Consider the following 24,269-nt stretch of genomic DNA (forward strand, 5'->3'; position numbering starts at 1 on the left):
AGTCAATGATTGTTTGCTACTGAGGTTTTATCTTCTAAATAGGTTAACTGCTTTGGGGGAGGATAATAGAGACTTTGGTCCAAAGAATTTGCACCTTTCTCTAGATAAGTTCCTAATAAGCAACAGCAATTTGTCCACTAAAAAGAAAAGAGCCCATTTGCTATTTTATGTCCTAAATCAAACATTTGTTACTATAACAAGCATTTGTTAATTGCCTACAGTGTGCCAGGTACTGTGTTAAGTAATAACTTTATTATCTCATCTGATCCTCATAACAACTCTGGGAAGGAGGGAGATGCTATTATTATCTCCTCTCCCAAATGAGGAAATTGAAGCAGAGATGAAGTGACTTGCCCGGGATTACACAGCTAATAAATGTTTGAGGCTGAATTTGAATACAGGTCTTCTTGATGCCAGGCCCTTACTACTGTGCCAACCTAGGAGTACATGACAGACATTATGGGATATATTATAGTAGTTAAAGATTTATTTGCCCCAATATACATTTAAAAACTGTGATCTTAGTCAGCTTTAAGTAAGATAAAGAGCATCTAGGTCTAAGGAGCTGACTGGGCCACTATATTCTGCCCCAGTCAGAACCATTCCGAGCACCAAATTTTAGATAAGACTTTATCAAGAAAAGAGCATTCTGGATGGCAAAATTAGTACTGTAGGAAGTGGGATTGAAGGAATAAGGGATGTTTATAGCCTGGAGAAGAGAAGACTTAATGACTATAATTAGCTTTCATTTAAATTGGGCTTTAAGGATTGACAAAGTGCTTTACACACATTATCACATTTGATTAAGGGAGATAAGATTACTCTTTGCCTTCACTAGGTGGGAGGTCTAGTGATTGAGGGATTAGTCTTGTTTTACTTGAAGCAACTGTGTGGTAAGGCCAGGCTTTTACAAATTTCCAGTCCCTATCTAAAAGTAACTCTCATTTTTATATCCTAGTTTGGGGTAGCCCCAGTTGTTTTATGGAATTTTTTTCTTACATCAAATCAGTTTTCACTCTTTTCTCCTAATTCTGCCGGGGAGATGGAGGATGGACAAATAAGAACCCTCCAGTTAATAATAATAATAATATAATAATAATAATAATATTTATATGGAGCTTCTCATATGCCATGTACGGTACTAAATATTTTACAGTTATTATCACCTTTGATCCTCACAACCCTGGAAGATTTGATACATCCTGTATCATTACCCCTTTTTTACAAATGAGGAAACTGAGGCTAACAGCTAGTTAAATACCTAAAGTCAAATTTGATCTCAGGTCTTCCTGATTCCAGGCCAGACACTCGATCCACTGTGCAATCTAAATATCTTACCAGGGTCACCCAGCTAATAAGTGCCTAAGGTAGGATTTGCTTAAGCACAGTTAAAAGGTTTTTCTGTCTTTGGGAACTAGGAGCATCTTTCCTTTTGGACACTCAAGCCTGTACTGGAGGTCCTAAGGAAAGGTCAATGTCTTTGACTTTGTTTCTCTGTGTTCAGTAGACTACGGTTACCTGAATGAAATGTCTTCCAGTGCTGTTAAGGGAAGCGTTTGTGGCCTCTGATGTTACTTTGTTCTTCCCTCCCAACAGCTGGTGATGGAGTACTGTGGAGCAGGCTCAGTGACTGATTTAGTGAAGAAGACCAAAGGTAACTCCTTTAAAGAAGACTGGATTTCTTACATCTGCCGTGAGGTCCTTCGGGTGAGTCTTTGTGCAGTTATTTCCTCTGGTTATTAAAGGAGCCTGGGTAGAGATTTTAAAAAGGCAAATATGCAATGAGGATGGGAGGGTAGTGGGAGTGGAGGATGCTGGGAGGGGGCCTGCTAGGAGAGCAACAGGAAACGCTAAAAGATTGTGGACTGGAACTTGAAGGAAGGGAGGAATGAGGGGGCTGAGCAGATTAGGACAGACTCAAAAGATGAGGCTTCTTCCATTTAGAAAGATAAAAGCCGAAGGGGACGTGATCCCAGTCTGTAAAATCATGATGGACGTGCTAAGATGGAATGTGAACTTTAACAGCCAATTCTGGAAATGGAATAGGGTGGCCTCTTCATCCTGGTGTTTTTCAGAAAAGTTTGCAGTTGTCCCACTGCCTCTTTGCAGATAGACAGCCAGTGATCCCACTCCCTTTTTCTTCATCTGAAAAAATAGATGGACAAAGCAGCTGTACTCCATTCTGTTTTCAGTGCAGTACCTGCCAGGGACTGGGTGAAACCCAAAGCCCTGGTTGACTCAGTCTGTGCCCTAGGCAAATAGGAGCACCCAAGAATCAAGAATAGGAGTTAGCCCTGCAGTCTGGAGAGAGCCGTCATCATCTCTCCCAGTCCCCCCATGGTGTTTGGCTGAGCATGGTAGACCGGCTACAGTGGTGAGGAGGAAAGAGCCGGTCCACTGAGCCAATTCAAATTCAAGCCATTCTAAAAAAAAAAAAAAAATCTCCATATTTCCCTAATTTCTCAGTCTTCAAAAACTGACCAAGAAATATTAGTAACTGGGCTCAAATGAGGTAAAACCATGGGATATCTGGACGGCCAATTAAGCCAGCCAACTTTTTCCCTTTTAGGGAGGAGAGAGGCACCGTAGTCCATGGAGGCAAATTTTCTTTGCTTTTTCTGGGTGTTTTCCTTGGTTTCCTTTGCCAAAAGTCCATCGAAGCATTTCTGAGAAGCTGTCACCTAAAGATTTCATTCGGAAAAATCTAAGCTTTTCCCCAAACCTCCAACTTTGTATCAGGAGTTAGGGTCAATTGCCCAAGTCAGATGGTCAGCTCAGTTCAAGTTAGTTCAGCAGATGCTGACTGAGCCCCTGCTGTGCAAGAGCCCATAGAGGGCCCCACCTTCATACAGGAAGGAATGGTGACAATGGTGTGATTCTCCTGCAGGGCCTTTCCCATCTTCATATGCACCATGTCATTCACCGGGACATCAAAGGACAAAATGTCCTCCTGACTGAAAACGCTGAAGTAAAACTGGGTAAGTCTTGCAGCAGTTGGTGGAGGCAGACATTAAATCCATGTGTAGAACAACTGAATGTAGAAGACACTTGCTTTTTGCATTTGTGCTACCATCCCTGTCTTCAGACTGGGGAAGAAGTTATGGGGGGGAAAGAGCTTTCATCTGGGTCTTAGCCATCTATAGCATGGGCCACATAGTCCTTGCACTGTGATGACCTGGGTTCATCTTTATCTTCATCTCATTAGAGTTGGTAGAGACAGGCTTACTGCATCATCTTAGATAAGTCCACTTCACCCATCTGATCCTCAGTTTCTTCATCTCTAAAATGGAGAGATTTGGCTAAACAGTGACTTAGGGTCCCTTCCAGATTCGGATAAACTTTCAGCTCTCAATTCAGTGATTCTTTGCCAAATGGTTTCCCCTTTCTAAGCCTTAATTTTCCTGCCTATTTAAGGATGTTTGCATTATATTCCTAGGGTTACTGAAGAGAATAAAATAAGAGTAAGTCAGGTGAGAGGGCTTTGTTACCATCAAGTGATTTTTTTCCCTAGTAAGACTAAACCAACAAATTATTTGATGTCTTCTAGACCAGACCTGCTTAAACTTTTTCCATTCGAGACTCCATTTTGCCCAAGAAATTTTTACATGACCCTAGGCATATAGTTACATAAAATAGCTATACAAATCAAACATTTACTGATAATAAATCATAATTTCATGAGCCCCATATTGTTATGTGACCCACAGTTTAATAAGCTTTGACATAGACTATCAATTAATCAACAAATATACTTTAAGGGACTCCTATGTGCCAAACAAAAAGGAAAGTGCCTGCCCTCAGAGATCTGGAAAGGACCTAAGAGGCCCTCTAGTCTCATTTTAAAGAAGAAGAAATTGAGGAAACTGAGGTGCAGGGAAGTTGTGATTTGCCCAAAGTCATGGAGGTAATAGGTATCCTAGGGAGAAGAATTTGAACCCAGTTCCTGGGGCCTGAGCCACAGTGTTTTTCCCCCTGGACCACACACCATGTGCTCAATCACGCGACCATTTGATTGCTGGTATTTTTCACTGGTATCTGCTAGCCACGTGCCATTGTTGTCATGTTTGAGCAGGGACTATCATGAGACTTAAAGGAGTAACCCTAACACTGGGGATTCACACTTCTCTGGGGCTTTTACCAATCTTGCTTCATTTGAGCCTCATGGGCCTCTCTAGGGGATGAGCAGGTTGCGAAAATATTGCCATCACCACTGAAAGAGTAGTACGTTCTAAGGAGGGCAGTGATCTGTCTGAAGACACAAAGCTAGCGAGAGTCAGTGAGGACCCTTCCCTGCTTTTCTCACTACATATTCAGAAGACGGGACTGGGGGTGGGAGGACTTAGGGGGCCTTAAGTTTTAGGCAGCTTTATTTAATGCCAGCTAATGGCCTACAAACAGAACAGCTACTGATCTCAGATCCTATCACTCCAGGGCCTCCATGGGTTTCCATCATCTTGAAATTTGGCTGCAGCTAAAAAAGTGTCCAGTTAGCAGCAGAGCTGCATTTTATGCTCTCCTGTGAGCACATGCTCCATGGAGTTCTTACTGAGGAAGCAGAAGGTTATAAATACATTTGTCTTTTAAATAAATGACTAAATGTGTATCGGGTTAAAAAGTAATTCCAGGAAAATGCGTTATCTCCTGAAAGCCACAGTCTTTGGAAATTCAGTGTGGAAATTTGTGAAGCTTACCCAGATTACTCCCATATCAAACCAAAGGGCACAGCAGCCCTGGATTTAAGACCCCACTTATCCAGAGTCAGATTTCTGGCAACCTCAAACAACAGGAGTACAACCAAGAACTAGGGGTATCTAAAAGGGCCTCTGACATACTAGGTGATTGGTTTAAAAAAAATAACAAGTAGATCCTACCTAACATGAAGTCATAAGAGTGACAGGAGCACTGACTGGAGTCAGCAGCTTCAAGTTCAAATCTCAACATGACCCATTGTTATCTGTTCCACCCTGTGTCATGTCACCAAGCTGGACTTCAGTTACTATAACGAAATAAATGAGTAGAATGTATAGATTGAATTAGATGATCTCTGTGGTCCCTAAGATTTCTTCCATGGAACTGGGAAACTGAACTAGATCTATTCCTACTCTAAGATGCTATGTTCCTATGAGCAAAGCCTAGGGCAGGACCCGGAAATGGGAGAGTAAGCAAAGCTGGGATCCAAATTCAGAATAAGAGTCAGGTTTGGAGTGTCAACTCAAAGCAGGTGAAACTGGCTGCTTCTCCTTAGAGACCTGGTCCATTGTTTGACCACGGGGAGCTCTTGTGGAGGTGGGATCGGCTGCTTGTTCTGGAAACCGACCGAGTGGTCAAGGGTTGCCAGTTAGCCCCTGAGCGCAGCCTTTTTGTCTCCCGCCCCCACTCTTTCAGGAACGACTTCATAAAGTTGGGCATTAACTGTTAAACTCCATAAAGATGACTCCCATCCAGTAGGAATCAAAGATTTTCCTGATGATTCCTAAAGCTTTGCAAAAACCGATAACGGCACCATTTCCTTCTTCAACTTTGTCATTTCCGGCAAAGCAAGATTGCTGATAGAAAATAAGTCTCGTCTCAGATTTTTTTCAAATGCTTTTCTATAATTGTTAGAGCTAGTGTGCCTTTATGTCACTGGCGGTGATTGGATTACAGACGAGCAAACTGGAACCTGCCCGAGGAAGTCACATACCCAAGGAGGGCAGAGAAGTGAGCGAAGCACAAGAGAGAGAGAGAGCAATCTAATCCCCTGTCTGCCTCTCAGACCAAACCATCTCATTAGTAATTGAGAGAAGGCAGTTTGGCAACAGGAACATGGCTGCCTGGATGGCTAGCGTCTGGCCCTCAGATTGGTTACCTGTAAAATGAAGGGATCAGACTAAGTGACCTTCAAGGTTTCCTTCTATCTCTGAAGCGATGATCCTGCTCAGAAAGTTGTTCAGCCCTGATCTAACCTACTTCGGAAACCTTCTAGAAAAGGACATTCTACAATGTCCAGTGGTAATGTTCCAACATCCCATAATCCTTGTGCTTGGCAAGAGCTCCCTAAACACAAACCTCAATCCCTTCTGCTTCCTCTTGGGTCCCTTCCCTCTCTTCTTAGTGCAGATGGGAACATTTTTTCATCAACTTTCATATGCCTAAAACTGAAAAAGTTCTCAAAAGTTTTCCCCCTTCCCCTCCGCCTTCAGAAAAAGGTTGCCTTTTTTTCCGAGCCGAGAAGCCCAGAAGTTGTCTCTGTGTCCGAGACCACCATGCCAAGCTCCTTCTAATGTATCCCACAGATGAATGTATCCCACAGTTGCTAATGCCACTCTTTCCAAAGCATCCCACGATTAACTTTTAGAGCCAAAACTAAGATGTGGACATCACAGTAAATATTTACATCTGTTTCAACCTAGCTGTGGAAGACTTTCCTTTAAACTTGACCATGAAACTCATTTTTCTTCCCCATCACGATGGGACTTTCTCAAATTATTGGTGAAGCTTCCCAGTCCAGCCTGTTTTGTGTTTTTTCAGATGCTCTTTTCAATCCCTGTCCTTCTTCCAGGAAAGTGGCAAATCCAAACACTATTCAGGGTGTACTGATGGAGCTTAGTTTTAATATTCATGGTAAGCGTTCAGCCAAGCCAACCATAGATTTATTACAGTACTGCTGGGGCTCCTTCCAATGTAAACATCAGCAGAAGCCTCTTTCCCAGTGTTCCTGGAGCAGGCCCCATGTTCAACTTTCCCATGCTGGAGCTTCAATCTGTTCTCCATTGTGGCTTTCATATCTGCTTTCCAAGTGAAGGCAATAACTCATCAAGCATCTTGTCACCGACTTACTCTTTGTACATGTGTGGAATTTTTCAGTGGATTTTGGAGTGAGTGCCCAGCTGGACCGGACCGCGGGTAGAAGGAACACCTTCATCGGGACGCCATATTGGATGGCGCCAGAGGTGATCGCGTGCGACGAAAACCCTGACTCGACCTACGATTACAGAGTGAGTAATAAGATTGGGACCGTGGGATCTAGGAAATGGGAATATCGGTAAGCGATGGTCTTTTCGGGGGCTGAGATCAAAGATAGAAAGCCTCTCCCCAATGCCACTGTGCTCTGTGAGGGTATGAAAGCAGGAGATTATTGCTCACAGGTGGTTTGGGCCAATCTTGGGTTTGGGCAGGCTTTCTATCTGGCCCATCCCGAGGTGTCTCTATGCTACTTTCTGATCCTCACCACCTCCAGAGTGAATAGGACAAGGAAATGTGGTCCCAGAAACAGCAACTCCCAAATCGACCCCTAGTTGGCTGAAGGACAACCGACTCCCCTTTGATTTGGGCTAATGGGCTGGTAGCTACTTGGCAATGAATGGAAAGGAGTGCTGCTGACCTTCTCCAGCCAACTTGTGCTCATTTCTCTTCCCACAGCCTCCATTTCAAAAATCACCCCTTTCCATGAGTAGGTATTTATAGTCCTTCCTACCAGGTTTTTCTATATAAGAAGCATTGGGGAGGAGAGGCTTAATGGTTTTCCTCCTGTGGTCTCAATAGACCCTAACTTAAGCACTCAAATGACTTCCTGCCATTTTTATCCCTGTAGAAAAGGCTTCTGGAGTCTTAGCTTTCTCTTTCTTTTCCCAGCTCTTAAGCAGCTGCCTTTTAATTCCACCTCTTAAAGAGTAGCCTTTTGCAGGGTGGATAACCTTATCTAGATGGGGGAGACACACCTTGCTTTGTCTCCCTAATCTAGCTACCTGGGCTTTTTCCTCCCTGGAATGTGGGAAACCCCTCCCCTCCACCCTTCCTTCCTCCTCCTTTGTCTGGGGCTGCCCTTAGCTAGGACTTCCCAAAGGGATGATGGACGCAGGGGCATGGAGATTAATACTCTTGTATTTGCTAGGACAGAAAGGCCTCGCTATGGAGGCCATTCCATCATAGGCTGCTATTTCGCACCATTCATTTCCAAAGAGGAAATTATTCTGAAGTCTGAGCACGTCTGGGGGGCCATTTCCTGTAGCAAAGACTGCTTGATTCTTCATCAGAGCCATAGCTAGGAATCTGGACACTTGAGAACAATTCAGGGGGAAGAGGAGGGCTGAGGAAAGACCTCAGATTTCAGAACACACGGCCACACGGCCAGAGAGGCAGAAAATCTGGAACACTGCTGCTGCCAAGGCCGCTGGAGAAGGGAGCACTGCAAGGCCAGGCTGGAAAAAGTACACTAGAAAGTGGGGCCAGCCTCATGATTGGGATCTAACCTCAGGTGGCTCCCCCCTCATCCCTGCTGATCCCAGGTACCCCCATGAAACGTATGGCATGGGACCACCTTGATCAATTGCGGATGTGCTGGAGAGGGATCGAGCCATCCCCACAAAGAGGCTGGATTTCCTCCCACAGGATGGCCAAAGAGCCCAGACCTGAGGAAAAGGTCAAGGGGAAAAGAGTCAGCAGGGATGATGGTAGTAGGAGAATGTGGGTTTTAGGAAAGGGGTACCTCAGAAATGAGGGTTACCGACAAGAAAAGTGACTGTGGGTGTTGAGGACCAACACTGAGGTCTGAAGCATGCTCCTTTCCCTAAAATTGGCACTCAGGAACAATGCCCTAGTCTCTATGGGTGACTGTCTATCCTGAGCTAAGGCCCTTCATATCAGTAACTCAATCCTTGGAGCCAGCATACAAAATGGACCCTCCTCCTACTGAATTAGATTCCTGCTAAACATCCTTAGAGAAAGGTAGTCGTCCGCAGCTAAGGTAGCGCACGGCCCATCTCAGGAGTGCCCCAGGTCCTCTGAGCCAAAGAGCCAACCTCGGATGCAAACTGCCACTGTGGCTGACTGAGGAAGTAGCTAACATTCATGGAGAGGTGAGCAACTATGAAAAGCCAGTGCTCATCAGTTCTCCCCCAAAGAGTATTCCCAACTGCCAACTCCTCTGTTCCAAGTACTAAGCTCTGATGCCTCTGCCTAGATGAACTGGGGGGAGTCCCTTCTAGCACTAAACTGGGACCCTCTGGCATACTTTTCTCACCACGCTATAAGGCACCATCACATGGAAGACCAAGAAGAGAAGCCGCTCACCTGGGATCAGAGAGCAGTTAGAGCTAGCCAAGGCCGGCGCGGTCTCTAAAGCAGCCTGCTGAATTTATTTATCATCTTTCTCTTTCCAGAGCGACTTGTGGTCCCTTGGAATCACCGCCATGGAAATGGCCGAGGGCGCTCCGCGTGAGTAACGGTTTGGTCTTTGGCAAGACGGGTGAGGGAACTGCATATGCCCCTTTGGAGCTTCCACTAGTGGCCTCATAGGTGCCACACTCGGAGCAAGTGCCTGGTAGATATTCCGCGGGGCCACGCGGGTGCCCCACACTACTCTGAATCAGGATGTCTGTGGACAAACCCCTGCTGAGAGCAGCATGCCGTTCACTCTCACAGACTTCTCTAGCAGGCTGACCAAACGTTCCTTCGGCTTGCTTTCCTGGTAATAGCTTTTGACAGTACTGAGTCACCAGGAGCCCAGTGGAGTCCTAAGCCACGTGGACTAGTGGAGGAGTTAGGCTTCTGAGCCATAAGGAGGCGGTCCTTGCAGCAACTCCTCCAAGGCCTGGCTGGCTTCTGGGAGCCTGAGAGCCTAAATGACCTGTCCCGAAGGCAGGACCAGAAGAGAAGCTCACATTCTATTCCATCCCCTTTTCAAAACCACAAACTTGGATCCTTAATAGTTGCGAGGTCATAATACACTGGATGCTGGGCCTCCAAGGACAACTAAGACACAAATCCTCATCTCAGGGTAGTGAGAGAGAAAAACCAGACATGGGATGGAATTGGGATCACAGAGATGGGGTTCACTTAGCTCACCCTAGGGTATGCTCACATTTCTGCAGCAGCTTTTTCTGAGCAGGGGCTCACATGGGCTTGTCTAAGTGTGTGCACATGTGTGTATGTGTGTGTGCATGTATTGTGCATATGTGCGGCACGGCAGTGGGTAGAATTTGGGGCCTACGTTCAGGAAGATTCATCTTCAAGAGTTAAAAAAATCTGGCTTCAGATAATTACTAGCTGTGTGATCCTGGGCAAGTCACTTCCCTCTGTTTGCCTCAGTTTCCTCCTCTGTAAAATGTACTAGAGAAGGAAATTATGAAACTGCTCCAGAATCTTTGCCAGGAAAACCCCGAATGGGGTCAAGGAGAGTTGGACATGACAAAAATAACTCAACAACAACAAAAATCCTGATTGCCTCAAAACAAAGAAGCATGGCTGCTTCAAAGTTTGCAACTTGATTCTGTCTTTTTTCTGCTCCTAATTTGTTTTTTGGAACCCTTGGGCCACATTGGCACTTCTTACATCTTCCTGCTTGCTTTCACTGGAGTTATCCTACAATTTTTGCCTTGGTAGCTCACCTTCAGCATGGCAAACAGGAAAGCGGAGTTTTTGTGGTATACCATTGCTCACCCACGGGGAGCTGCTGTGTGGAACCAAGCAGACCTCGGCCTCGGCCAGGGCACGCCCCTAGCTAAAGAGAGAGCAAAAGAGAACAGTGTCATTCTATAACCTATTCCGTGAGGGACCAGAATGCCCACCAAGAGGACCACGACCCTGACCAGCAAGGCTCAGGGCTGTCCCCAAAAGCCACTTGTAGAGAACGATTCCTTTGTATTGGAAGTTTTCTTTCTAAGAGTCTATTAAAATGTAAGTTCCCTTAGAAAGGTTAACTAGTCAAATTCTAATAACAATAATGATAATAAATACATAGTTATAATGATTATACATGTGACTTCATTGATATAACCAGCTTCTGAGTACTTGAACACAAGCCCCTTCTACCTGTGTAGGTTAGCACCTCCGCAACTTAAGAGTCTTGGGACAGTTGTGTAGAACACCGAGAGATGCTGAATGTCTTTCCCAGGGACATATAGCCAGCTTTTGTCAGAGACAAGACTCAAACTTTGGTTTTCTTGACTCTCCGTGTACCACGTGATATTGCCTGGAAGCATAATCACAGAAGTTTAAGCCCTTTGTAGCCTTGATCTTATTGCATCTTCACAATGATCCTGTGAGACAGGTGCTATTATCATCTCCACTTACAGGTGGAAAAAACAGGCAAACAGAGGTTAATTGACTTGTCCAGGATGCTACAGCCAACAGACATCTGAGTCAGGATTTGAACTCAGGACTTTGTAATTCTGCTCAGCACTTTGGACCGTTGTAACTGCTTGGCTGTCACTTTATGGGCATTTGTTTTCCAGAAGGATAGTGATAGAATGTGGAGTCCCCAGAGAATGGATATGGTAGACAATAGGAATATTTAAAATAAGCAAAAGAAGGGTTAGAGGCATGAGGTCAAAGGTGGGCTGATCACATGAGAAGGAGAGATGAGTACCGCGTATTGTCCATGTGTCTTCAGAAATTAGATTCACAGAATTGAAGTCATCTGAATTAAATACCTCATTCTGTAAATAAGGCAAAGGGGGGCTAACGAAGGAAAGGGACTTGTCCAAAGCATTCCGTATAATCACAATTGGGTAGCTGAGAGGATGCTTGGGAGCCATCTTTTGGGCTTTCATTTGGATGCCATGGCACTGACTTGCTTATGGAGCATGGCTGCTGGGCAATTAGGTGGCAGTGCAACCTCAGTCCAACCTCATCTTACAAATTTGTTCAAGATTGCCCAGGATCAGAAGTTCCTAGATCTAGAGCTGGAATGCACTTCTGAAGTCATCCAGTCTAGTCCCTCTAACTTTACAGAAAAATAAACTGAGGCCCAGAAAGGGAAAGTGACACCAAAGGTAGCAATCGGTCACTGACTGAACGTCAGACGTTAAGGATTGTGAGCTTTTGAGCCTTGGGCCAACTCTGCCTTCAGTTTGAGACAGGTCCCTTCCTTCCGTCACTGTCTATATGTAAGTAAGTGAGGACAGAGTTTGCCCCCTGACCTGCTCCATTCATTTAGTATTAGCTGGATAAGTACAGGGCTTGCTTCTGCCTGCCTGTCTGGGGAAGGCCCATGAAACCTCTTGAGGTGTGTTTGGGGGAGGGGGAAGATTGGAAGGAACCATTCCTATGAAACAGTCTTAACATTGAAAGGAATTCAGAGGCTCTTGGGAAGAGAGTAGGCAGACTCTCTGTGCAAGGGACTTTTGCCTTGTCAGCTTTCTTTGACCAAAGCTCAAGAGGAAATAAGTGGGGTGAGACACATATTTTAATGCTTACAGACAAACCCAACATTCTCAAACCGGTGAGGTAATGAGCTTGGGAAGCTCAGATCGAGTTGTTAGTTTGTTGGTTGTTTTTTTTTCACATTTATATATTTTTAAAACATGAAGCCTAATAATTAGACGCAGAATCCGAAATATCAAAGGTAACTGAAAGTACACTGTACCTAGGAAGTGCGGCCTCCCCAAACCATTTTCCTGTGGTTTTTCAGAATGCTAGGCGTCTTTCTTTTGTTTATTGTTGTGTAGAGTGAGAGCTGGGAGCCTGGATGACTTCTCCAACTTATAATTACTTCTCCCAGCTGGAGATCCCTGCCAAACAAAAACACAGGCGGAAGCCCACCCTTGTCTCAGAATTTGATTTCCACATTTAGGTGCAATTCGCCCATCATGCATCACCGAGGAGAAGTTGTGCAGTGTCCAATTTAGCATTGATTTGTCGATTGTATTTTATACACCTGGAGATGATGAAGCTTTAGAATCTCTTGGGACTGTGCTGATTATGTTCAAATGAGTCTTTAATTATATTCTCTTAGTTATGAGAAGAAAATGCCTAGTTACTAGTACATGGCATGTTTTGAAGCAGAGCAAAATGTATCATCGATAGGCAAGGGCTGGTGTGCTATATAGGCAGCCATTTGTTTCCGTGCTTCTAATGATGTGTATGTTCCTTTGTAGCCCTCTGTGATATGCATCCCATGAGAGCTCTCTTTCTCATCCCCCGGAATCCTCCTCCCAAACTGAAATCTCGAAAATGGTAAGATTAGACATCTTAATCTCTCTCATGATTTGGCTCGGCCCTTCCCCATAACAATATAACAATAACAATAAATGTTTATTGACCGACTGACTGTCTAGCCAAGGAGAAAATTCTGTCCATTTGGGCAATTAGTCTCATTTCCCTATTGCTATTAGCTTGTGTCTCAGCTAAAAGGTCCAACTCGCCAGTTGGTGTTGAGTTGGCCGACTAGTAATAATATTCAGCCCCTCAGTATGTTGCGATCACTACGTTACTTTCTAGCATCAGCAGGTACTTTTTTTCCACCCTCATTTCTGGGTGTCCTCTTCTTCTTTCACCCCCTACTTCCCCCGCCCAAAAATGGAACCTGGTGGAAACAGAGAAGATGGCCAACTGGAGTTAGAGGTATAGTCAATAGCTGTGGAACAGAAACACCTTCCTAATCCACATAAGGATGGAAACCCTAAATTTGGCCTCATTTGTGCTGCTCTCTTGTTTTTCTTCGATCAGAAGGGGGTTTATCAGGACTGATACTAGAGCTGTCCCAGAGAAAACAGTACCAATGATATAATGACCGGTTTTCTTCTTTTGAATCATTGTTACTCTTCCCATAGATTTGATTTCTCTCTGGATTACAAGACTCAATTCCCTTTTAAAAATGTATTTGTTTTTAACATTCATTTTACAATTTTGAATTCCAAATTCTCTCCCTCTCTCCCACCGTCCCCCCACCCATTGAGAAGGCAAATAATATATCAATTATACATGTGTAATCATGCAAAATATTTCAATATTAGCCATGATTAAAAAATTAAAAGCAAGAAAAATAAAGTGAAAAAGTTACATTTCAGTTTTCACTCAGTTCAGAAGCTCTATCTCTGGAGGTGGATGATCTTTCTTCATCATGAGTCCTTCATAATTTTCTTAGATCATCAGCGTAGCTAAATCTACAAGACCTGATTTTTAACCTTGATGATGAGCAGCCTTATGACCCTTCTTGTGAGCACAGTGAGCCCCAGTGCCTCCATTATCCTCTCTTTGGAACATACAGTTTAGGGTCTATACCTTAAAAGTATAGTGGTAATAATTTAGTTAATTAGATCCATGTTGACAGTCAAACAGGATCCCTCAAGCGAAAGAGTAAATTCACTGTTCTCTGAACTGTCTAGTGGGACTGTCTATACAGGTTTGATTAACCAGGCTATTTCCAACTCTCTTCTTTATACTGTGGAGACAAAGCAACCTGCTTGTTTGCTTTGGAAATGCCACTGGGCCTTGCCACCCTTCCTGAGAAGCTCAACAGTGTTGTTGACCTTTGGCCATTAGGCCACACAGCAGTTTAAGTTAGGAAATATAAGTCTTGGGAGCTCCTTTCAAAAAACCTGTCATATCCTTCTGTTGGGCCCCACTGTGTCTCCATGTCTTTTAGGTCTAAGAAGTTCCTCAACTTTATCGAAAATTGCTTGGTTAAAAATTACATACATCGTCCCTCCACTGAGGCTCTGTTGAGGCACGCGTTCATCCGAGATCTGCCAAATGAACGGCAAGTCCGGATCATGCTCAAGGATCACCTGGATCGAACCAAAAAGAAGAAAAGTGATAAAGGTAATTTGAGACACCACACTTAATTAAATGGGTACTCGGGGGCAATCGATGATTCTTGTAACTGTCATCTTTGGTGAAAAGCAATAATGTTTATGTTAAAGATGACTGAAACTCTCAGGTCCTCTGCTTTGTCTTGTGGTTTTTATCCAAGTCACTAACCTGTCTATAATAATTATTGATAGCCAGACCAAGCGAGGTGAGTGTTTGCAATGTGCATGATGTTCTTCAACGATATACTGCGGCAGCCTAAGTTAATTTTCAATCACAGCAAAAAATGGGGCTGACAGAGAGACCCAAGTCTCTTTTTGATCTCTTTTTTGGGCTCAAATGTGGAAATAACTGCTAGGGTGAATGATATCCGACGGAAAGCAACAATGCAGCGATAAAAACGGGTACGTCGGCTTAGACCAAACATCTAGTAGTTACACACGTCTAGGTTGGGAGCAAGTTAATTTAGATTGTGAGAAGACTTATCACAAGGTTGCCAATAGGAAGAAATCTGAAGGATCCACAAAAGAGAGAAAAACTATGGTTGTCTCAAGTATCATTAAATAAGAATTTGAGCACCACACCAAATTGTAGTATTTATATTTTTACATTTATAGAATGGAATCGTAGAGCTGGAAAAGATCTCAGAAACCACCAGAAGTCCAACCTACATACACACTCTCATTTTTCAAAGGGGGAAACTGAGTCCTAGAAAGAGCAAGGAACTTACCTAAGATTACATAATGGAACCCAATTGGCAGGAAAGAAAAAAGAGGCTTATGTTAAGTGTAGTTAGAATGTAAAATGTTGATCTTCTCAACGGGGACAGAGCAGGATCCAAGGACTTTGGAGGGATCCAGTGTAGAGTGGGGGAAGAGAATAGGGTCATGGAGCTGCCTCTCCCTCTAACTCTCTTTGGCAAAAAAAAAAAAAAGAAAAGAAAAACACACAATTCATTTTATAATGTAAAAAATAGATTTGAGGACTCCAACTAAATGCAGACTTTAAGATCCAGTTTGTAGAAACACTTCTAATAGAAGGTACCATTCATTCATTCAACAAATATTTACTGAGAGCTGACCGTTACATTAGTTGGCACAAACTCCAAATTCTCTTCCTTCCTTAAGTCAAAGAAGGTTAGTCTGAAGGGAATTGCTGCCCAGACAGGAGAGTGATTAACTGGAAGCCACTAGACTAACTGAGCCTGCCCCTGGGCCCAATGGTTAGGGAAGCTCTTTGGTCTGCCCCTTAACATTCTGATGCGGGTCTCCCCAATGTTAGTCGACATTGTTAGTCGGCTAAGCTCTTCCTCCGAGAGCTGAGGATGCTGGTCCCGTGCAGGAAAGAAATTATTTCCCCAATGCTAGAAGAGCACAGGACTCCCAATCAATACTACCTCTGGTGTCCTGGAAATCACCACCCCCTCCTTTGAACCTAGTTTGTAGACCTAGAAAGAGCAAATGAATTTGATTTCAAAAGACCTGTGTTCAAATCCTAACTGTTTGACTTGTGGCTTTGGGCAAGTTTTCCCTCTGAACTTTGCTCCCTCATACATAAAAATGAGGTTATTAGAAGGCAAGTGATTCCAAAGATGGCCTCCATCTCCCGCATCCTGCAATCATTAGCTTTGCTGGATGAAGCCATACTTTGGATGTGAATCATTAAATTAAGTAATCATTAATTAAATCATTAGATTTGCTGAATGAAGCCGTACTTCATTCATAATTTCCCCCCCCCCCCAGCCCATTGACACCTTTTCTCTTTTTTTCAGATGAAACTGAATATGAATACAGTGGAAGTGAAGGTGAAGAGGAGGAAGAGGAAGAGGAGGAGGAGGAAGAGTTAAATGAAGACCAAGGAGAGCCCAGGTGAGTTTGACCAGTCAAATACTGCATGGGATAATGCTGTTAGAACTTCCCAGGCAGCAGTGGGTCTAGGCCTAGAAGTGAGCAACCTGCAGTCCTCAGAGTTAGCAGGGCAGTTAGCAGTCACTTTCTTTCTTTTTTTTTTCCTAAGGCAATTGGGGTTAAGTGACTTGCTCAGGGCCACACAGCTAAGCAGTCACTTTTTTTTCACATAATCTTTGAGGAGGGTCTTCCTTACTATCTCCAACCTCCTTAAGTAAGATAGCAAAGGAATATGGAAGAATAAGATCTCCCCAATGAAAGATGATTGGGGATCAGTAATCAAGAGAATGAACTAGGAAATTCTGACATTTCTAGAGATAGTTTTAGCCTGATTGCTGTAGAGGAATATCCTTGATAGCAGAACGGTTCCCCTAAAAGACCTGATCATGCTCAGGTTTAATTATATGAGTGATCCATTACTCATTGGGCTGTGTCCTCTCTTTTAGCTCCATAGTGAATCTTCCTGGTGAATCTACCCTCCGAAGAGAGTTTCTCAAGCTGCAGCAGGAAAACAAGAAAAGCCCACTTTCCAAGGAGCAACAACTGAAACGAGAACAGCAGCAGCAACAGCAACTGATGTGGCAACGTTTGGAGAAAGAGCAGAGAGAGCTACAGCAGAAACAGCAAGATCTGCAGCAGAAGCAGCAAAATCTGCAGCAGAAGCAGCAAGATTTAAAGCAGAAGCAGCAAGATCTGCAGCAGGAACAGCAAGCTCTGCAGCAGGAACAGCAAGCTCTGCAGGAGGAGCAGCAAGCTCTGCAGCAGGGCCAGCAAGCTCTGCAGGAGGACCAGAAAGCTCTGCAGCAGAGCCAGCAAGCTCTGCAGCAGGACCAGGAAGCTCTGCAGCAGAGCCAGCAAGCTCTGCAGCAGGACCAGGAAGCTCTGCAGCAGAGCCAGCAAGCTCTGCAGCAAGACCAGCAAAGTTTGCAACAAGAGCAGCTAGCTGTGCTGCAAAGCCAGCAAGACCCGAAACGGGAGCAGCAAGTTTTGCAGCTGGACCAGAAAGATCTGCAGCCAGACCAGGAAGCCCTGCAGCCAGACCAGAAAGCCCTGCAGTTGGACCAGAAAGCCCTGCAGCCGGACCAGAAAGCTCTGCAGCTGGAGAAGCAGGCACCAGAGCTACTGCCTAAGACTCAGAAACCTCCACTATTGCCAAAGCTGCAACTACCACAGCAACCAGAGCATCATCAGGAACAGCAACCACCAAAACAGGAGCAGCAGCTACCAAAGCAGGGGCTGCAGCCACCAAAGCAAGAACAGCAGCCGTCAAAGCAGGAGCAGCAGCCACCAAAACAGGGGCTGCAGCCACCAAAGCAAGAGCAGCAGCCACCAAAGCAAGAGCAGCAGCCACCAAAACAGGGGCAGCAGCCACCAAAGCAGATCCAGCAGCCACCAAAGCAGGGGCTGCAGCCACCAAAGCAGGAGCAGCAGCCACCAAAGCCGGGGCAGCAGCCACCAAAGCCGGGGCAGCAGCCACCAAAGCCGGGACAGCAGCCACCAAAGCCAGGGCAGCTGCCAAAGCAGACATCCCGACAGCAGGTACAACAAGCTCCAGACCATCACTGGTTGCATTTTCCACCAAAGCCCAACCATCACCACACACAGCTGCTACCAAAGCATCTAGCTTATTTCCAGATACAGCAGTCACATATGTCATCCCATCACCACACACAGCTGCTGTCGAAACATCACCTACAGCAACCATCAAAGGTGTCGGTCCATTACCAAGTACAGCATCCAAAAGTGCTAGTCCATCACCAGTCCCAGCAGCCACCGAAGGTGCCGCCCCATCACCAGTCCCAGCAGCCAAAGGTGCCGCCCCATCACCAGTCCCAGCAGCCACCAAAGGTGCCGCCCCATCAGCAGGCCCAGCAGCCACCAAAGGTGCCGCCCCATCTCCAGATGCAGCAGCCACCAAAGGTGGTGCTTCACCATGTTCCTCAGCCACTAAAGGTGACAGTCCATAACCTGACTCAGCCGTCACCAAAGTCTCTACAGCTGCCAGCTTATCACCAGGCAAAGCAACTATCTCATCAGCAGTCATCACAGCAATCAGCTCAGCAGCTGACCAATCGCCAGTTGAGGCAGCCATATCAGCTCCAACAACCAGCCCAGCAGTTTTCACAGCAAGTGCCCCAGCAGGTGAAACAGCGTCCACAGCTGACACAACTGCAACCAAAGCAACAACAGCAGGATCAGACCAAGGATCCAGAGCAGAATAAGAAACCTGAGGATGTAAGAGTTGATTGATATCTATTCCCCATGTCAAATCTAGCTGCCTTTGATGCATATTATTCTCATAATTTTTTTTTACATATGACAAAGTATACATAGGAATTAGATTTTTTTTCCAATTGCTTTTTTTTTGGTGAAAAAGCTCTCCCCCCGCCCCCCCCAGAGCTTTTGTGTCTTCCACTCTTTCAGATAAATATTCCCTGACATTGTATCACCTCTACCACAGACCTCCTTTGTATGTATCTTTGGTCCAGTGTAGCTGCTCTTTCCATTTCCTTCTTTAGTGCCATTTCTTAGTGCCCCATGATTTAGGATTGTAATGTAATTAATGTGTAAATGCTGTGGCTCTCCAGTCAATGATAAGGAAAAGAGTATGGTATAAAAATGCTTACAGGTCTTTTCTATTTTTTGGTTTGTTGTGTTCCTTCTAGCTTCATCATTAAATACTCTAGGGATGACTTTTTGTAATTAATTTTCTCAACAAGCCCTCTCTGAGTTTTTTTTCCTCTGTCTTTAAAAGGCGCTTATTGTTCGAAAGCTATTCAAGATGGCTACCATATAGTAAATGTACAAAATGTGCTACATTTTCTTTTCTAGTTAAGCATCCTTCAACCCATCATTATGTAGCATGACTGAGGCTCTTTACCGTCTTGGTTGCCCTTCTGTGGATGCTCTCCAGTTTGTCAATATCCTTCCTAAAACTATATAGAGTACCTTAGTCGTGGTCTGACCAGGTCAAGAGCAAACTCAGTGAGAGTTTCTCCACTTTAGTTCTAGTTGTCATGCCTCTCTGAAGGTAGCCTAAGCTCACGTTGTCTTTTCTGGCTACCATATCTCACTGGTGACCAAGACAATAACCGTAATCCAAGAGAAGCAGCATGTAGGCAAAAGAATGAGATTAGGTAAATGTTGAGAACATTAAATAGGCCCAGGTGGCCTACTCACAGTATTCCCAGGGGGGCAAACTTTAATATCCAGTGTACAATGAAATGGCTTAACTATAGGGTCCAGACTGAAAAGAACAAAGTGAGACCAGATCGGAGGTACTTCTCCCTATAAATAGGGAGGTAAGGAACGATAGGAGTTTTCAGTTAGAAGGAAGAGGAGGTTTATATAGGGAATGAAGGAAGTAAGGAACTATGGGAGTTTTCAGTTAGAAGGAAGAGGAGATTTAAAGGGAATGAAGGAAGTAAGGAATGATGGGAATTTTCAGTTAGAAGGAAGAAGAGGTTTAAAGGGAATGAAGGAAGTAAGGAATGATGGGAATTTTCAGTTAGAAGGAAGAGGAGGTTTAAAGGGAGTGAAGGAGGTAAGGAATGATGGGAGTTTTCAGTTAGAAGGAATAAAGGTTTAAAGGGAATGAAGCACTCAGAATATATGGAAAGATAGGAGACCATGAGCAGAGAGCTTGAGGGGAACTTTTAAAGCTATATTTTGTTCTAGTAACTGAAGGGATGTGTCTTACACAACCAGAGCATCCAATTTAAAGGATACGCTTCATGGTTTTAGTTGACCATGTGTACAAAATAAATTATTGCTCATATTCAATATACCGTAAAACCCTACTTAACTCCACCACTAAGCAACAAAGAATCTAGCTGTTCTAGGTAATGGGATTTCCTAAAGGTTAACCCCATAAAGATCTGTTTCATTTTCATTGTTGAAAATCTTTTTTAAAAAGTGTGTTCCCCATAGTCTGCCTCAATTAAGTCCAGTATATATCAATATTTAAAGAAAGTGAGCTTGTGGACAATAATCTAACCTTTGCTGATGGAGGTTTTTCTGCATCACCCTGGAGGTATAACTCTGGATGTTGCCCACAATACAGTATTGATGGCTGTTGGCCTGAACTTGTTCTCAACCTAGGCCATTCCTTGAAAGACATTTTATGATGAAATCCTTGATGTGAGCTAGTATTCTGTTTGTGTGGATATTTTTCTTTCAAAGTTCAAATCAGAAACAAATTCCCTTCTAATTCCCGATCGAGGATCCTATGTGTATGGATAAGTCATTTGGCCTTCCTGGGCCTCAGAAGTGACTTATCCATACTCACTCAGTGGCTATTGAGTCCAACTTTCTCATTTTACAAAGGAGAAAATGGAGATGAAATAATTTGTCCACCATCAGACAGCTAGCCAGCAAGTGTCTAGTGGCAGTGTTCAACCTCAAATCTTCCTGACCCTAACTCAAACACTCTGTCTACTATGCCACCTAACTGCCTCCTTGACTTGCAGAAGCTAACTTTTTCTGACTTCTTATAATGTGTGATCCATTTCTTTGGTGGCACTAAAAAGGCAGACCTCCTGCTGAGACTTTACAGGGGAGTTGGTCCTTTCCACAGCCACTGACAAGCCACAGAAAACAGGAAAACGACTAAAGCAATGCATAAAAGAATCACTCAGAAAATAACACCAGCTGAAATTGGAGACAGTCAATCCAAACTGTGTGCTCTAGACATAAATAGAGTGACTTGTACTTAGTAAGGTAGATATAATAATAAACCCAAACAAGCTGTTGAATTCTGGGAAGATCATCGTACAAGGAAGCTATATGTCAGGATGGAAAGAGCTCCTTAAAATTGAAGTTATAGCTGATAATTACCTCTAGCAATTGCAGAGAAGGGAGCTCAGCTCCCATCTATAGCCCTTCTTGGTAACAGATCAGTTTACTTACTTGCTCTCATTTGTCATTTGATCTTCACGATAACCCTAGGAAGTAGAAATTGGTTCAGTCTGGTTTGGTTTTTGAAATGTGGTGATTTTATATTGAAGTAGGCCTTTAAAGGTCGGCTTCTTAACCAGGGGTCCATGAACTTGATTGTTTGTTTGGGGTTTTAAAATTTTTATTTTGACAACTATGTTCCAATATAATTGGTTTCATTGTTTGATCTTACATATTTTTTACATTTTCTAACATTATTCTGAGAAAGAATCTGTAGACTTCCTCAGACTATCAAAGCAGTTCATCACCCCAAAAAGGTTAAGACTGTCCGCTTTAGGCAATATAGGGGCTTTCCAATGGGGACCTCTCTCTACCAATGCAAATTAGCCTTTGAGGGACGCTTAGGATGCTGAGAGGTTGGATGACTTGCCCTGGGTCACACAGCCAGTATGAATCAGAAGTAAGAAGGAGCATGGTGGATAGAGAGCCTGCCTAAACTTCAAGAGACGATCACAAGTATTATTTCTTATATTTACAGATGAGAAAACAAATTCAGAGAGGTGATTTGCCCAAGACCACGCAGCTAGATCTCAAAACCAGGTCTTCAGAATTTAGATTGTCCATTTAAATCAAGTCTGTACCTACTAGGATGAGTAGAAAGAAACTGGTGAACTCCAGCTATTTCTCAGGCCGTTTCTCTAGCTATTTAAGGAAATGTCATCCTGATACAAGGAGAGCCCCAAGGCAGGGATTTGGGGCCACATCTCCCAGTTCTATCTCTGACCTTAGAATATCTTTTCTCCCTCCTCCCCTTCCCCACCTTGTTTCAATCAATGCAGTAGATCACTCAAATCTTGTTTCCCAGAGTTGATCTTCAAGTTCTTTGTATTAAAGAAGCAAACATTTGCCTGATTCTCCCAAACTCCTATATTCTGTTAAGTCTCTCGTTTAGGAGAAAATAGAAATATTTTGTAACACAATTTTAGAGAGCTCTCGATGCAGCTAAAAGACCAAACTTGCAAATAAGATGAAAACGTATTAAATAGCATAGGAAGTTGGGGTTTATGAGAAGCACAAAGAACATTTTTTTTATACTTGGAAAGTATTTAAAGAATTGAAATGCATTACCTCTAGGGATGGAGGAGTTAGCATTGATACTTGCTTTTGGAATTGTTAATTCACCTTATTAATTTTATCCTTTTTTCTTTTAAAGAAAAAACCAGAAGAGGCTCCACAGGTTAAAAGATTTCATCGGACCCTTCCAAAAGAGCAAACTCAGCTCTTATTTCTACAATATGATCACAAGCCGCCGAGCAAAGAATCTTCAAAGGCTTTGAAAAAGACTCCAAATTCTTCCCCAAGCACCTCAAAGAAAGAGGTAAAATTATTCTAGATGACATGGTACCGTTTTCCTAGCAACTTAAGATGTATAGATAAAGCAACGCGTCTAGTTATTCATACATTGTCTCCTGAAATAATACCACACTTGAACTTTCTCTCTGACAGCCAATAGCCACAAGTGTCTTCTCTGACCCAGTGGGTTTGGTCTACTTTGCCATGGACCCACTGTAGGGTACAAGCATGGGGTTAGAACTCAGGAGTACTCATTCCATGGTTCACACTACATTAAGAGAGTTCACAATGAATCAAGCAAGCATCATTTTTCAGTTTCCTCACCCCAGTTTTCTGTTCTCATAAAAAAATCTCACATGGATTCTCCAATCTCCTGATTAATTTTTTCATGGCAGCAAAAAGTTACAAGGGTCTTTCCTTCTGCCAAGCATTGCCAAGATCTTCCCGGCTCCCATTGGTTCATTTGTTTTACTGGTCCTCTTAGGAGTTATTTTTTAGAATTTTCCAGTTGAAGCTAGAATAGGGAATGGTCTGTCAGTGCTTAGCTTTCACTTTTAAAAAATGGTTTATTGATACTCTTTTTAAAAATAATAGCATTTTATTTTCAAAATGCATGTAAAGATAAACATTCACCCTTGAAAATCTTGTATTCCTAAATTTCTTCTCCCTCCCTTTCCCCTATCCTACTCCCCTAGATGGCAAGTAATCCAATATATCTTAAATATGTGCAATTCTTCTATACTATTTCCACGATTATCATGCTGCATAAGAAAAATCAGATCAAAAAGGGAAAAAAATGAGAAAGAAAACAAAGCAAGCAAACAATAACAGAAAGGTGAAAATGCTATGTTGTGATCCACATTCAGTCCCCACAGTTCTCGCAGATGGCCCTCTCCATCACAAGTCTAAGTAGTCATTGTGGTAAGCAATCATGACATAATGAAACATTTAAATTAACAACAGAGGAAGAGTTCCTAGGGAAACTGGGCTACTAAACCCATTATTCCAAGTTTGAAATTCCTCTGCCTCTCCTTTCTCTCCTCCAGGGTTCCCAGCAGAGGAAGGGGCTTTATGGCTCCTTCGATAGAGCCACTTTTGTGACCCTACTTATGCTGAATCTAAAGGCACAGCTAGGGCAGAAGCAAGACAAGGTTCATGGAGTTTCATGGCTCTCTCTTTAAGAATCACTTTTGTAGAGCCTAAGTAATAGCCAATTCTAACTGTTTTTTTCTGGTCTGTAGTAATAGGTTTATGGAAGGAAGGAAAAAAAGAAGGAAGAAGGAGAAAGGGAAAGAGGAAACAAGCATTATTAAGTCTCTGGCATGTTCCTGGCACTGTGCTGGGTGCTAGAGCTACAAACACAATAAATAAATAAACAACAATAACAATAAAACAAAACAAAAAAAAAAAAAAAACTTGAGACAGTCCCTTTCATGAGGGAGTTTGCATTTTAATAAGGGAAGATAATTCATATAGGACAGTGATGACCAGAAACCATCAGAAATAGCAAATGGAGCCATCAATTTGAATACTCTTTTTAGGAATGTGTTCATGTGATTTGAATAGGGAGGAGGTGCGTGTCTGGAAGACAGATGGCGAGAA

General features: G+C 43.5%; 1 protein-coding gene across 3 annotated transcripts in view; it reads left to right on the forward strand.

Annotated features, from left to right (window-relative positions):
* Window positions 1-24,269, forward strand: part of NRK (Nik related kinase) — a 223,645-nt gene that overhangs the window by 117,729 nt on the left and 81,647 nt on the right. For all 3 annotated transcript variants that reach the window (XM_074278578.1, XM_074278580.1, XM_074278579.1), the window contains exons 5-13: window positions 1,597-1,707; window positions 2,888-2,978; window positions 6,847-6,977; window positions 9,141-9,195; window positions 12,858-12,936; window positions 14,348-14,523; window positions 16,283-16,379; window positions 16,865-18,653; window positions 22,528-22,692. In XM_074278578.1, coding sequence (XP_074134679.1) covers window positions 1,597-1,707; window positions 2,888-2,978; window positions 6,847-6,977; window positions 9,141-9,195; window positions 12,858-12,936; window positions 14,348-14,523; window positions 16,283-16,379; window positions 16,865-18,653; window positions 22,528-22,692 — 2,694 coding nt within the window. The remainder of the gene's footprint in view (window positions 1-1,596; window positions 1,708-2,887; window positions 2,979-6,846; window positions 6,978-9,140; window positions 9,196-12,857; window positions 12,937-14,347; window positions 14,524-16,282; window positions 16,380-16,864; window positions 18,654-22,527; window positions 22,693-24,269) is intronic.

The sequence above is a fragment of the Sminthopsis crassicaudata genome, chromosome X, assembly GCF_048593235.1.
Source record: "Sminthopsis crassicaudata isolate SCR6 chromosome X, ASM4859323v1, whole genome shotgun sequence".
NCBI classification, from domain to species: domain Eukaryota; kingdom Metazoa; phylum Chordata; class Mammalia; order Dasyuromorphia; family Dasyuridae; genus Sminthopsis; species Sminthopsis crassicaudata.